Source organism: Lates calcarifer, linkage group LG5 (genome assembly GCF_001640805.2).
Source record: "Lates calcarifer isolate ASB-BC8 linkage group LG5, TLL_Latcal_v3, whole genome shotgun sequence".
Classification (NCBI taxonomy): Eukaryota; Metazoa; Chordata; class Actinopteri; family Centropomidae; genus Lates; species Lates calcarifer.
This window is the reverse complement of record NC_066837.1, coordinates 23,687,556-23,703,386: the sequence shown is the minus strand read 5'-3', so window position 1 is coordinate 23,703,386 and position 15,831 is coordinate 23,687,556. Positions and strand designations below refer to the sequence as shown.

At 40.7% G+C, this 15,831-nt stretch overlaps 2 protein-coding genes across 2 annotated transcripts in view; both read right to left on the bottom strand.

The window, feature by feature from the left end:
- Positions 1-8,166, bottom strand: part of myh11a (myosin, heavy chain 11a, smooth muscle) — a 28,421-nt gene extending 20,255 nt beyond the window's left edge. Inside the window, 3 exon segments of the mRNA XM_018664651.2 lie at positions 3,723-3,879; positions 4,159-4,523; positions 8,007-8,166. Coding sequence (XP_018520167.1) covers positions 3,723-3,879; positions 4,159-4,500 — 499 coding nt within the window. The 5' untranslated portion in view covers positions 4,501-4,523; positions 8,007-8,166.
- A 4,663-nt stretch (positions 8,167-12,829) lies between these two features.
- cep20 (centrosomal protein 20) lies at positions 12,830-15,369 on the bottom strand. Its single transcript, XM_018664847.2, has 4 exons — positions 15,223-15,369; positions 14,300-14,497; positions 13,888-13,972; positions 12,830-13,325 (listed from the first exon to the last, which is right to left on the bottom strand). Exons 1-4 carry the CDS (start codon positions 15,248-15,250, stop codon positions 13,196-13,198), a joined length of 441 nt encoding a protein of 146 aa, XP_018520363.1. The 5' UTR covers positions 15,251-15,369; the 3' UTR covers positions 12,830-13,195.
- Positions 15,370-15,831: the final 462 nt, after the last annotated feature.

Sequence of the window (15,831 nt, the reverse complement as noted above, 5' to 3'; positions counted from 1 at the left end):
GTGCCAAAGACTCCCAGAGGAGAGACAGGTTTTTCGTCACTGCAAAATATTAAGAATATTTTTGTGAAGCTGACTCAGTCATGTGGAGTAAAAATCCAAATCTGATTACACAAGAGCATCAGTATCTTTGCCCCTGTCTGAAAAGCGCTAACTACATACATTGGGAGAGGACCGGCACATCAGTCATTTGCTGCTGGGGACAGAAAGCTCCCTTTGGGAATTTCACATTTTTATCTCCTGCACATCAAAGACAGAGGAACATTTTTCAGAGGAATGGGATCTCAGCCAAGAGTGGAGGAAGAGTGTTTCAAAGCTTAGAGAGGAGAGTTATCTGGATTTGCTGTAGTTATGCACCACTTCCACTCTAGCAAGTGAATTGTTCACACTACATCACTCAGTGTAGAACGTCCTGCATCATTAGTCACTACTTCATGGGAAATCCCTCTAATGCACAAACAAAAACAATTCCCTGTCAGTCACAATGTTATATAATAATGGCTTAAAATGGGGTTCATATATGTGTAGTTTTATTCCTAACCTTTTGGATGAAGACTCTTACGCTAAGACTATCCTGAAGCTTGGATATACATTTTTCTTTAACCAGCTTCAAGAATGAAAAACAAGCATTAACATGGATTAAACATTAAGCTTAAGGTGATTTAAACTTATTTTCATTGATGATCATGACATAACACCATTTTAACTTGCAATTAATCCCCTCTTCAAAATTCAACATTCAACATTAGATGGTCCCTAACAGGTCAGGTATACCAGGCTTTCAAACAACTTGTCTAAAGACATTACAGTGGTAAAATCTCAGGGCCGCATTCTAAAAGTATTTTTTTTAAGTTCCACTTTTATGTGATGATGAAGTGTTAACTACTTTCCTTTTATGCTTTACCTTTATGTTTACCTTTGCATTGACGATGCTGTCATTGCCTTCGCTGCTGTCTTCATTTGTTTTACTTGGTTGTAAAGCAGCTTGAAGCCATTTGTTAAATTTTAAATGGGTGGTCAATGAGCTAAAATGTTAATGGCCATTTTATATATCATGAGGCTAAGCAAATGTCTGACGTGTTTAGTCTGAAATAAAAGCAGCAAATCAAAACACATTCTTTCTGGCGCACGTAGTGTCCTTGGTGGTAACAAGTGCATGATTTTCCCATTCACTGAAAATGGCCTCTGAGTTGCAGCTGCATGGGTTCTTCTGCAAGGACGGGCTGAAGATGTGTAATCCAAACAGCCACACAAACACCAATCAATCCTCCCCCTTCTTGTTTACTTATGACCCTGTGTTTACACACCATAGCTGTAGTGGTAAACACCATAATGTCCTGTGTACATCTGCTAAACCCCTCAAATGTAGACATGTCAGTGACAGCTGTATTCTCAAAGTAAGACAAAGCATTAAGCATTACACCACATCATCAAAACAGATTTAGGACATTTATAATGACAATGCCAAAGGAACTCGGGAAATGGAAATGGATTATTATCTTAACATTAAATCTGATGTTATGGTATGTCTATCCACAGATTAGAGCTGGATATAGTTACAGCTGCAAATCTTAAGATTCTCTATTTCCCTCTCACATAATCAGTCGTGTCTAGGTGCGGCCAGATAGCTGTCAGATCATTTCAGAAACAGCCATTGTATCAGTTCCCTTAAAACACAGAGATCTTAAAAACCAAGAGAGAAACAGGTAGAAGCTCAAACGTTTGCATTCATGGCGTATCTGGATACACTTGCATAACTTGTGTGTGTTGTAGTTAAACTCTTTAAGATGAAGATGGACAGGAAGTGGCAACATCAGTTCAGTAGGTACAGTAGAGACAGTTTATCCGGCATATGAGATCAGTGATCAGTTTGAGGTACATGATAATGTAATATCTTTCCTCTAACCTCTAACTGTAAAGTGCTAGCAGCCACTGAGCTATCTATATCATGGACTAAATTGAAGAAAAGTGAATTTATGTTTTTTATTTTGGCGAAATCCTCTAAATCATCATGACTGAGTTACAGTTGCATCACCTTCAGTATTAACGACTGTTCATTTTGACAGGAGAAGCATTAAAATTATTGACTGATGGAAAACTGACAACAAATTTGTGAATGCTTATGCGAGTCATGATTTGCTATGCAGCGTTTTATCTGCTGATAGACTTGAAATCATGGAATCATCAACGCAGACAGACAAGTGACGAGTGACAAGTTCAGGAAAGCCTCAAGCTGCTGAGAGCCAGTTATGAGGCTCTGTTGCTCTCTGTCTACATTTTCTCAAATTAAAGTCCTATGAGTCAAATGTAATTTCCCATCCTAGGACTTTCTTCTGGTATATCTATCAGTATGTGTTCCTTACATATGTCGAAATCTGATCTTAATTCCCCAATTTCTTCTTGTGAGGTGGAAAAGTTTTTTTTGTACAGCGGAGACTGATCATAGAGTTTGGAGCAATTCATCCAATCCCTGCTGTCATATAAAACCTATGGGTTTACCAACGCGTTTAGTTGGCAGCATTATCATCTGTTCAAGCTACACCACCAGCATCTGCAGTTCTTTCTACAGCCAGAGAAATGGGATGGTATGGTACTGCATGATCCCACTTTCTCTTGAGTTTTCTAAACAATTACTTCCTAACAATTACTTTCAGTCCTGTCCAAACATCCTGTTTCATTGGTACAAACTCCAGCCCATTTAATAGGACCTTTAAAATCTCCTTTCTCGCCCAAGGAAAAGAGATCTTTTGTATTTACACTGACCAAAAGAGAAAAAAATAAAGTTAGAAAAGTTGAATGAGGAAGGGGAGGTTGTTGAAACAGGAAATGTTTTACTGCACTCCACCCATCTCTCAATCCAGATGTCAACTCCTCTGAGAGAACATCCTCACGTCAACATCAAGTCCAGTGGGCATGACCCCCTGGAAGCACAAGAAGCAGATTCTATGGGAAACCAGCTGCTCTGAAGTCGTAAAGCTGAGAGCCATTTACTGTAAGCACAACTCTGCCATGGCTGCTATTCACTCTCGTCACCTATACGAGACACTGACTCTCAAATCGTCCATAGAGTTCTCTTTTAGATTGGGTAACATTTTGCATACCAGCTTACTTTGTAATGAGCTTGCAATAGACAGATGGAGCTCTGAACTTGTTTTTGGACTGTACATAATAATAAACACAGTTCTGCATTTGAAACTATGAGGAGTTCCGGTCAATTTGTGGTTTTTATCAACCACTTTGTGAACATGATAGAGCTAAAAAGCTGCTTGCAGTCATCACCTAGAAACAAGCTAGACTCTTGACAGCTGATACCACAGCTCACCCACACAAAGCTCTTAAAGCTACCAGCCAACACTTCAATTTGACACAAATCACTTGAAACCTTATGAGGCCAACAGCTTGCAACTAACAGTTTGCTTTGTTGTGTGTGAGAGCTGTCAATGAGTTATGCCAGCTCTTGCACCGCTTTGTAATGCCTCAGTTTGATATGATTTGGTTATTTTATTTAATGATTTCCACTCAGTGGAGACTGGAGCCTATCACAGCATGCACTGGGTAGACAGACACTCTGGACAGGTTATCAGCCCATCACAGAACTAACAAAACAAGTCTCTTGTCTAAGCTGATCTGCATGTCTTTGCAGTGCAAGTGTAACCCAGAAGGAACCCGGAATGAATGAAACTGAGTCTGGCATGTGGGAATGTGATGACATATAAAAATCCTACCTTGCATCATGTTTCTGTAGGCGTTATCAGTGATGGAGTAGATATGGGGGGGGACTTCGTGTCGTTTCTTCCCTTTGTACATGTCAATGATCTTCTCTGAGTAGATTGGCAGCATTTTATAGGGGTTCACCACCACACAGAACAGGCCAGAGTATGTCTGAGAGAAGAGAGTGCGGGAAAGAAGAGAACATTTAGATTTGTACATGTTTGTGTTTTTGTATAGGAAGACTGAAACATGTCAGGAAATCAAAGCAATTATACAGGTTGAAATACTGAAAAAATCCACACATGAAAGGACATCAGTGTAAGCTTGTAAAATAGGGAATTGATGAAGTATAATAACAAAAACATCTGTGTAGTTACAGTAGCATACAGTACTGTTTTTTTGTGAGTAAATGATTTTGTGAGGGTTCACATGGTTTTGGTGTGTACTTACATATATGAGGCCAGAGAAGTACCTCTCGCGGAGATTGTGCAACACAGAGGCCTCGTTCAGACAGGTGAGCTCGGCCATGTCCTCCACCTTGCTGAACTTGGGCGGGTTCATCTTCTGGATGTCATCCTTGTTGACTGTCACCTTTTTGCCGTTATCAGCCAGCTCCACCAGCACCTCGTCACCGTGCTCCTCCTTGATGCTGGCCGCCTCGAAGCCATGCTTCTCCGACGGGACCCACACCAGCTTCTTGGCTGCCCAGTCGGCCTGTGCCATAGGGCTGTTCAGGAAGTCTTTGTCAACAAAGAGGAACTTCTCGTCCTCGCTTGGGGCCTTCTTGGACATCTTGGGGTAAGGTGGAGGGCCAACTGTTGGGAGGCGACAAGTGAATTGGATGAGTGAACCATAAAGGAAGCAGATGGAGAGGAGGCGGAAAGGGAGGTAGAAGCTAAAGAAGGCAAGCGAGAACAAAACAAGGCAGGAAGGCAGAAAATAAATAAAGATGACGGGGCAAGAAAAGAGGCTTTAACATAATGTGTTTTATAGGACATGATACTGCAGTGGTGCATCAGTTTCAGACACTAAATGATGAAAATTGTGATCAGAGAACATGATATACAGCATTCACAAAGACAAGTGTCACAGCTCAAACTTTACTATATACAGAGATCAATAAAATCATTGTTGCTAGTATCTAACACTTTGTGTGCAGGGTTGACTAAAGACAGTAAATGATGAGTCTCCAAGGGTAGGAGACATGCTACAAAAGCTGCCTCCTGCCTGTCTTTGTAACTCAAAGAGTTAACATTTCATCCATTGGGGAGTTCCAGAGTGCAGTCATTCTCACAGACCTCCATCCCCCTCTCAACCCCTCACTTTCACACATGCCACCAGGGAGACGCACACACAATTCCCCTCCCTAATTTAGATAGAAAGACTGAGGCTGGGAAATCTATCTTAATTAACTCAGAATCAAAGATGAGCACATTTGATCAACAGCTTTATATCTAATATTTTTCCAAACCTTTAATACTCACTCATCATGTACTCATAGTCAATCATTAAGTCATCGCTTAATTGACAACATCCATTTTTTCCATGTCTTTTCCCCTCCACATCTCTCTCCCTCTCCCTGTCTCTGTGCTAGGAGGCTTCAGTCTCGTGCTGCGATGACCATATATGGGCCCCTTGTCTGGAGCAGGACTCTTTTCTGCGGACCTAAACAGCAAGGCAAGTGAACTCCCAAACAAAGCCCATATAGGGAATAGTATGTCTCTTGCTGGCCTCGTCGTTTACTCCAAAATGATAACAGTGAGGCAGGGAGCCTGAGGGGGGCCTGGAGCTTTAACAATCATGCTTCTTATGGGCCCCTAGCAGCATTCATTTTTACATGCAGCAGTCAGTGGCTAAATTATGAACAAGTGTCTGGGACTCAGCCATGTCTGGGAGTCGTACCTGCAGTGGGAGGCGATGTAAAACGCAAATAGGAATAAGTGCAGACTTTGTACTATTAAAAAATCTGCATAAGAAATATAACTTGGTAGCAAATGTTTCAAATATATCGTCATGTTCTGCACTACATGCTTCAATCAGCCAGCAAACTAAGTTGGTCCAGCGAGTCTAATCCAACTCTAAAACCATGTTATGATGTGTCCAATTGGATCAGCCTCTGAACTACTAAGTAGAAAACTTGGTGATTCTTGGATTACAGACAATGACTCCTGTCCATGGCCTGTTACTTCACCCCACCTCCACCACTGTGTACACTGAGACTGGCACACACTTTAATTGAGTGGGAACTATGTTAAAAAGCCACTGAGCCTCCTGAGAAAGCCTATAAATGTACCCGGGGGAACCAGCCAAACCAAACCACCCAGAAACTACTGAAAGATATTGCATAAATATTAACTGGAGACAGAGACAGACACTTCCTATTTGTCAAAAAACTGCAAAACTGCTGGAGTCCAGTGATCCCAGTGTACTTATGAGGAAATGAGGATTGGGCCAGCTGATACTTTGATGACCAGCTATTTCTGCAGATATAAGTAAACAGACATCTCCTAAGCCCCCCCCCCACCACCACACACACACACACACACACCAGTATGTGCAGCCAGTCAAGATCCTCCTCCTTTAACTATAGCCACCTCAGCTTAATACCTTTGTAAAGCCTCCTCTCTCTTTCTTTCTGTTGCATCAACACAGCTTTAGCCAGTGTATGTTGAAGACAGATGGGGTTGATAGGATAACAGGTTAATATATACAAGTTTTGGTGGTGGTGGTGGTGGTGGTGTCACAGTGATCACAATAAATCACTAAGAAGATAATATTAATTCCAACTCAGAATATCAGAAATATCCCTTGTAGCACACAAGCTCATTGACCTGCTTAGTTCAGTGTAAACCCTCAAGTCGAAACAGTATCACATTTCTGTTTAGATCATTAAACCCTTCACTATCATCAAATGCTGGCCTGTGTGCCTAAACTCATCACACCAGAATGAATGCAAAACTTATGATGAGCCCCTATCAAAAATAATAAACGAGTGGAAATGTCACCCCGGAGACGAAGTGACCTTTCTATTTGTGGGTAAAAGAGGTTGACCTGCAGGGCCTGTGAATGATTTTACTCATTTCCTCTCTCAGCTGTTTCACAAACATTCTTCCTGTTATCATCTTGTTAATAACCCTGACACATCAGGATTTCCATGCCTTGTGTGATGATTAGGATTACAGTATGAAAATAATTAAATCACGCTGTCCAAAACAGACTGATAACACTCATCTGCCCCGTTGGGGAAATGATTTTACTCTGGAACATGTCAGCGACAGCAAGAACTGAATAAAGAAAAAGAAAGGAACTTAATACAAATGTGGCAACCAAATAAATTCTCAGCAAATAACTTCCCTCTCTTACAGAGATCGTCCGATGTTAAAAATGATAAAACATGTTCAGCTTGCAGCACAGACATTCTTTGTCTTGGCATTTTGTCACGCTGTGTATCTGAACCAGTTGATCATGTTCGAGTGAGCAAATGTGGAAGTTTGCTTTCTAGGTAGGAAAGGTCCTTGTCACTTTCATTAAGTTAAATGACATTTCCTACATAGCCTGACAAAGGCATATGCAGCTCATTTACTGACATTACTGAACTACCCCCAGTGTGCATAAATATGGGGAGAACAAACAATACAATAACATGAGTCTGTGGAGGAGGATTAAATAAACTCCTTCAACATCATCACTGATAGGTTTCACTGGTGACTCTTTGAAAACCTTCAGGAATCAGTTCTCAGTACAGCGTCTGCATCTTCAGCCACAATGTTCAACAGTTTGACAGACAAGTGGCTTTATACGACCATATTTGGAAAACAGGAAGCTCCATGGTTAGCGTCATGCCTAGTTCTTTACGAAGATATTCAGGCTTAACTCCCATTACCTCCTTACTACAGTCAGCGTGTCCTGAATGCAGCTTTTAACCAGTTTACTAATGCCCTTTAACACACAAATAAAGGTCTGCATTAAAAAGTATTCACACGTCATTCCAATAATGTACAGTAGACACGAGACCCAAACGTCGCCTTTTTCTTCAGTTAGTTCTTTAAAGAAGTGATGCAAATATAAGGGAAAAACGCGAATAACTTTCTGTATAATGTTTATTGGCCTAATAGAGAGGGAGTATTCAGGTTTTACTAGCACAAAGTGTATTTGAAGAACCTACGGGAAAAAAAGTAACAACATAATTCCTGTTCCTCAAACGGAGTTCAAAAGTTAGCAAACTGAGAGAGGGATGACAAGTGCACTACAGCATCACTCCTACCAAAACGACAGTCTACAGTAAATGTCATACTTACATAATATGAAGAAATTTGTGTTCAGGGGACCTTTGGATTTGGAGAGTTAGGGTTTGGAGCGGCCGGCGTTGACGAGGTACTCCAAAAACGAACAGTCCAAGTGACCCCCGTCAATTTCGCAGCCTTAACATTTAAACTGCGCACTGTTGCGTCAGGGTGGAGCTGCACGAGCTGACCCTCCTCCACCAGCAGCATCTATCAGCGGGGCAGGAGGCAGAGGACATGCGCACTGCGGACACCGGCGGGTTAACTGAGCTATGATATGAATGGGGAGGCGCTGGATAGTGTAGAGTCCTGCTGATAAAAAGATAGAGGACTAAAAACGGTAAACCTGTAAAGAAGGAAAGTATGTGACTTCTTCATCTTAGTGGACTGGAACATACACAATGACATAACGTGTTTGTGGGTAAACAAATTAGAAATATGACAGTGGATTTATTTGTGGATAAATTTATCACGTACCTTCAATTTTTGGTTCTGTATACTAATTAATATTCCCACTTCCCATTAAAATCCCTGCATGCAAAATTCTACTTATACAGTGAGTTAGTCCAGTGGTTCCTAAAATAAGGGCCCGGCCCCCAAAGATGGTCACAAAATAAATCTGTGTGGTCGTGAAATGATTAATGGGGTGGAAAGACAAAACAAAACAAAACAAAAACGTTCTGCCACATATTTTTTTTGTGTTTGTATTTATAGTTTGGACTTTTCTCTAATTGTTGTTTTTTTGTGAAATACCAAAGAGTTTTACTTCATTTAAATGAAACTATCTGAAAAGTTTGGACGGAAATGTCTCTTTGATGAAGTAGCTAACAACTCACAGACATCTGAAACATGACGACAAGACCCAGCTAGACACTGCTGTTTTATAGGGGATCACAAGCCAATAAGGCTTTGAATCAACATTTTGGATTTTTAACTAGATATTTTATTTTATAGGCTTATTATCTTCATTATGTAGTGAAGTAGCCTACATTTTAGCATCAGTAATAAACCTTTATTTGCAATAGATCTTTCTCACAGAAGACAGTTTGACTTGTACAGTGGTTGAAAAAACACAGGTGTGAATAGGGTTTTATTGTACACATCTCATTTCATAGGTGAGGTTTATGATTCCTACAAGTTTTGTAGACCTCATCAGAAACTGTATCTGGTGCATACTGTATTTTCAATTATGTTGGCATGTCCAGGAACACAGTTTACAACATCCCAGTTAAAATACTGAGTAAACAGATGAAAAGGTATCACAATAATATGATGGAGCCGCAACTGGTTACAGTCCCACACCGTGTAGGGTTGGGTCTTACTCCTCATAAGGCAAACCAGTTGTCCCCAGCACAGGAATCCCCTTTTACTGTAACCGCTCCAGAGAGGTTTCCCCCCCAAATACACATAAGTCATAGTTCCCATAATGAATGTGAGTTTTTTGGTGTGAGTGTGTGCGTGTGTACATCCCACACAAGTGTATTCTCTCATTACGCACATTGCATTCCACTATCACAAACAGGCCTGCCCCCTCCATCCCTCTCTCGCTGCATCCCTCCTGTTTCCAGCTTCTTTCCAATGGAACTTCCTATATAAGGACACTGTTCTATTTGCTCCAATAAATCAAGCTGCCGGTCGATAGCTGGGTCTGTTTTGTCCCAGAGAGGCACAGCACTGCACTGGTGTGTGTGTGTGTGTGTGTGTGAAACCTGATGATAGACCAAAGACCAGCATGGAGGACCTCTGGGCTACCTCTGGCCAACATCAAGAAGGTGGGGCCAGCATTCATGAAGGAGTAACTGGGGTTGAAAAACTCAGGGGAGACAGGGTGAGAGAGACAAGGCAGAGGGAGGCAACGAAGAACAAGATGAAGAAGATGAAGAAGAGGAGGAGGAGGAGGAGTGGGAAGGAAAGCAGCAGATACACTGAACAGAGAGGTTGCAGTATGTGCCATATAAGGACAGGGGGTCTGTACGGAATCTCTGCAGCTTTCTGTGTAACTATCAAAGTCTAGCACAAGCAAGCACCCCGAGTCCCAGTGACTAAATATGGTCCAGCAGCAATAGCATTGTTCAAACAAACAAAGTTGCTTCTATGGAAATAAGTCTTATTATTTACTTGTAGTTAGCTGTGGCAGATAAATAGTTTATAGCTTATCAATCTAAGGTATGCCAAGGTAAGAAAGGAATATCTGCTGTCAGAGGGGGACTACACAGTATACTGTATATCTGTCTTGGTATTGCTGAAGAGAGAGGTATGAATGATACAGTTTGCAGATTCATGCTCTCGACTTGGTTAAATACAGACAGTCTATGTGCTGACCTCTGCATTGTCGTTCATATTCTAAACTCCGATTTGCTCTTTATGTCGCTCCCCACACTCCAAGACTGCTGTCAGCGAAAAGGTCACTTCTATATTTCTCTTTTAGCATGATGTACGTATGTGATCCATGTAAGGAGAAGGGAGGGCTGCCCTCTTCTGCCTAAAAACTTGAAGGGTTCACATGGAAGCTCGGAGGCACTGTGTGCTGAAAAAATAAGTTTGTGCTAAATTTTGGCCATAGCATTCATCCTCCCCCACTTCTCTGAGACAAAGAATAATGTCGGAATGATTCCTCAGAGCAATTCATAAACCTGTGAAAAGTCTGCAGTGACAAGGAGGAGAGGAGGTGGTGGGAGTGAACGTGGATAAAAACTCTAAGTGAGGGATGGCGAACTCTAAGTGTTACTCATAGTGAAGCCCATTTGAAAACAGATTTAAACTGACAATCCATCCTTAATAAAATCACAATCTGTGTTTTACGTAAAATTACACAATTTCATTTTAGCTTACACAGCAAATGACTGAAGTTGCAGGACTCACATTTATACACTAAACCAGCCATGAAGACAAGAACAGTTCATGGAATATGTGTAGACTGTCTGCAGACATCTTTTACATACAATTTGTTTAATGTTTTTTCGGCACCCTCGTGTCCATAGATGGTCATCTGTTGGAGAGAAAATATGTTTATGGATATGTCTGACCCTCTAGGAATGCCATTGCTTTCTAATTTGAGCCCGGGGGCAAACATCAGTTTGCTCTGCTGCAGTCAAAAGACCACTGCGTTCAATACTATTTATACAGCTGTCTCTTTAACACACAACTCATTTATACAGTGGAAGAGAAATGCTACCTATTACAGGGCAAACTGCCAAATGAACAATCATGTGCCACTGTTCAACTTCCTCCGCTTATATAGCCTTTTTCAAGAGAACACTTGTATCTGGTGCCAATAAACTAGGCTCCTCAGGGCCACAGCCTTTAAGGGCGAATAAGGTTTGCTCCCAGGAAGCAATGTAAATTCAGACTGTTCCAGATGATGTACTAAGCAACACATTATCATTTCTAAAGGGGTTGACAGGCAATGAAGTAGGACACTTCACTACATCTTGTTGTACAAACTACACTGAAGGTAAATGGCTACATTTCATTTTTGCAGCTACTCACTCCATCAGAGACAACTGGCTAAATTCAGAAAAAACAAAACACAAAACAAAACACAGTGTGCTCAATATTATGACCTCATTCTTTCAATGTACTAATCTGAGTGCTATGATCTCACCTATCAAAGTCTTCTCTACAATCAAGAATGAGAGATCAGGATACGTTAGAGGAGACGGGATAAATAAACCTTTAAAGCCCAAAATACTTTAGACAGGGATTAGGTTAGAGATGGTGGAAGAGGTGAAACTTAATAATCAGTCTGAAAAAGAAATGGCTGGCTCCGTAGATAATCAGTTCCAGAAACTAGGGGCTTTAAGTCGTGTGAGATAAGAAATCGTAAGTTCCCTTAAATGGTGAGAGAGGAAGTGAGATGCAAAAAGTATGTGCTTGTTGCAGTAGTTGTTTGCATGTCCAGCACAGAGTCTGGGATACATATGGTGCTTGTTTTTTCTGTGTCTTGTTGTTTTTTTTATTGTGTACGTATGTTTGATTAAAGCTGTTGGTTTCTGTATGACTTACAGAAGTCAAAGGGAGGGCCCTTGTTAGCCTGCTGCTAGATTTATATGATTTTATTCTTGCATTGTAGGATTGCATAGTATCATGGTGTTCCTAAGGACTCCCCTGCTACACCGAAAAGTCTGGAGGCTGTGTCCTTCAACTCAGCATAAACATGTGGATTATCTGCTGCATGAGACCAAGATAAGACATCTTAATGATATGAGGTATCTGACTATACAGACAACACGGATGAAGTAGCATCAGTAAATGCTGTACATTTCTGGCTGACTCAAGACGAGGGTGCATGGGCAACATGGGTGGGTCTGGGTGCACAGAATGACACAATGAGTGCCAAAAACTTAAGACAATCACAGGAAAGTCAGTGAAAGGGAATTTGGTAGACTTTCAGGTGCAGATTACTCAGCACTATTTAAACTATCCTGTGATGAAAAGTCCACAAAGCCAGTGCTCAGAAGTACATACTGTACTTGCATATACACTTCTGATTACAAACAACAAATCTCACATGTGAAGGAGCGTTTGAAGATTTCTAAAACTCCATATCTTCAAATAGTTGAAGTAACATATTGTAAGCTTGAATTAGAGTGCATTTGTTGTGGTCTGTCCTGTATTTATGACCCTTGATAACTCCATCTATACATTAAGGACTGACAGTGAGAAAATGGAAATACAGTTTTAGTGTTAGAGAAGCAGCAATCAGGCTACAGCAGCTTAAGACACAGTGTCACTATTTATCCTCTGGCACTAACAGTCTTCAGCCTTATCTGTGGTGATACTGCCACCATGTGTTACCCAATAAAAACAGCACTTCTGCAAATGATTTTGATTCAATGTAGTGTATAAATATAAAACATTTATTTTTACCGGTTAAAGGACAATATAAAAGTAGCAAACATTTGCAAATTAAAATAGAGAAGACACTAAGGAATGGTAAAGCCAGATATTAAAATCAGAATATGACAAGGCCATCTGGGGTCATTTGGCGACTTAAAAAAGGCATTACAAATGCTTTTAAGCATTCATCTTCATCTTAGCAGAATTTCTATACTCAGATACAAATACTCTCAGGTGAAAACAAAGTGAAATGTATGGACAAGAAGATTATGTCACTAAGTTCACTGGGATGCTGCATCATGTGTTGGAGTGTCTTTGTATCTTTTTAGTCCATGCGGCGCTACTACTCAGCGCATTGTCAGTTTTTAGACATCAGGTCCAGGTACTGTGTTGCTGGCGGTGGGAGCAGTTGGCAGGGAGACACCCCGCAGAAACACCTTCCCTCCATTATCACTACTGTTCAGGAAGTGGGACACTAAGCCATAAAGAAGAGGTCTGGAAAGTAAAATATGAGGGGAAAAAACTGTGTAATTAACATTTTAGCATTTTTCTTTCTTTTTTTAGCTTCTTTTTTTTTTTTTTTTTTTTTTTTTTTTTTAGCAAAGGCAGACAGAGAGAAATGGGTTGACTGATAAGGCCCTGGACCAGAATTAAACCCAGGTATTAATGGCTACATTAGTACATGGTCTATTCAAGTATTTTAATTATGTGTTTTTCAGTCTCCATTCCTGGTACACTGAGATAAGTGACAGGAAAAGACACAGAGTGATATGCAAGTGACACAAGCCAGGCAACAATCCCTGATCCATCTGCTGAGCCATGTGTGCTAAACTAATATCCCCCAGAGAAATGGAATCTTTCACAACATGTATACAGGTTGTAGTTGTTTTTCCAAAGCAGTCAGGACAAGCTGAAACTATTCAAATTCTCTACAGAGATGAATCACATTTATTACCCAATAATGGATCATACCCCCCAAGAGTTCAGTAAATCTTTGAACAGTGTGTTGGATAGCAGACTGTACAGCTATTTCCCAAATCCTGGCTTACTCACTTACACAGACTTGGAGCTTGTATCCTCTGCGACTTTTAGCTCATTCGCCAAGAACTGTCTGTCCAGGGGATCTTCAGGCTGGCCCGACTCTGTAAAAACAAACAGTGCTGAGTTTAGAAGTAGGACACTGGCATCTGAAAATATTGTTCAAGTGTAAAACTTTTGTTTTCACATGGAAACATTTCTTCAAGAAAAACTGGCACTGCTTCACTCATTAAGCGATCAATCCAGTAGATTCTGAGAGGGGATAATCCAAGAGTACATAGTATTTTCAGCAGTGTGCAAATATTAATCAACATAACCATCTTTGTACTGTTAGCAAATATGGTGCATCAGTACATCACGAATTTGTTGGGACGTTATCCTCCAGTTTGTGAAAACTCGAGTTGTTCTACGACTTTAATTTTTCCACCGACCTGCTGTCAGCACTGACGCTGTGTATCTGTACTTGTTGAACTCCAGGTACTCCCGGATGAGCTCGTTGATGAGCAGGTTTTCGTGGGTCAGGGGGGGGCGAGGTTCTCGCTGATCGTCCAGGGCACTGAACACCTCTGCCCGGATACGAGCCTTCAGCTGGCCCAGCACACCACGGGACTCCAGCGTTTCCCTCACGGCTAAAATATTCACATTGTATATGTAGATTATCACAATAATTACATAGGTTAAGAGGAAGATTACCTTTTTTTAAAAAGGCCAGTTAATTCAGCTAACGTTTGTCCTGATCGACGGTCTTTTCCAGACATCAGCCAAACTCCACTGACTAATTTGAGAATTTAATAAGCCCTCAGCAATTCTCCAAGCTACGTACCTCTTCAAATATGATGTATAGTCTCTTCCGAATCATTACAGACTACTCTTCAAATCGGGATGTATATGAATCACTAAGCATGATTTAAATGTAGTATGTATCACAATTTCACCACAAACGACTTCGGTCCAAAAGCCACCAAGCTAACTATCATTAACGTTAGCTAACGTTAGCTAGCAACTGTAGCTAACCTTTGTGAACAGTGGGAAATACATAATAATTTGTTCTTGTGTGATTTGTATAACGTCTTTAGTTGCGCCGAATTGCAATGTAGATTTTAATAACAGAGAAAGTTATGAGGCGTTTAAGGCTTGCGTTTGCCTCACATTTAGGTCCACCTCGGTTAGCTAAGTGTCAAATATTTGAATGGAGACTCATAACCGAGGGCATCATGTAGTCGTACCTAGCCAGTGTTAGTAGCTGTGGACTGACATGTGCAGTGATTTGGTCTGTCGTTTATTTACTCTTGTTTAATTTAAGAGAGTAATAAGTAGTTCAATAACAAAATCAGTAAGGACAGTGAGCGCTTACCGCACTTCAGTTCAGTGATGGTCGCCATTGCAAGAAGTGTAAACAAACGGCAGAGTGCTGCTGTTCACACCACAGACTTCCTGCCATCTAGTGACAGGAGTTTAGTAAGTGGCTCATGTGATCCCCACAGTCCCCACGGTATGTTGTGAAATGAGTTTCATTTCTTTGTACGGGCGTACTCAATGCATCTTCCACCATATTAATGCAACATATCTGATTAGTATAATATGGATCGTTATTAAGATTACATTAACATGAGGATCAACACTGTTTCAGTTCTAAAGTGTGATCGTTGGACGAAGTCCCCCTCCACTGTTTAGCTCATTGTTGCTTGATTAGGATGTATTAGCTTCAGTTTGCAGGAATATGTGCAGAGTTTGCAGTTAATTAATTAATTAGCTAATTAAACACAAATTATTATATTAAAGGAAAGGTTTTCTCTGTCTAAAATGTTTTTGGAAGGCATCGTTACGCTAATTCTATGTGCGATACCATCCCTGGTTCCATATATCAAAATATGGGCATTCATACTACTTCATACCACAGGCTACTATGAGTTTTGGATTACCACTAATACAAAAGTGAAATTGTCAGCTAAACAGTCACAAC

Bases quoted from the DNA above. Each gene is read 5' to 3' on its own strand.
- cep20 (XM_018664847.2), bottom strand. From the start codon at position 15,250: ATGGCGACCATCACTGAACTGAAGTGCG. The intron at 14,498-15,222 runs GTAAGCGCTCAC...TGAATATTTTAG, and splicing joins CATCACTGAACTGAAGTGCG to CCGTGAGGGAAACGCTGGAG. The intron at 13,973-14,299 runs GTCGGTGGAAAA...TTGTTTTTACAG, and splicing joins AGCGTCAGTGCTGACAGCAG to AGTCGGGCCAGCCTGAAGAT.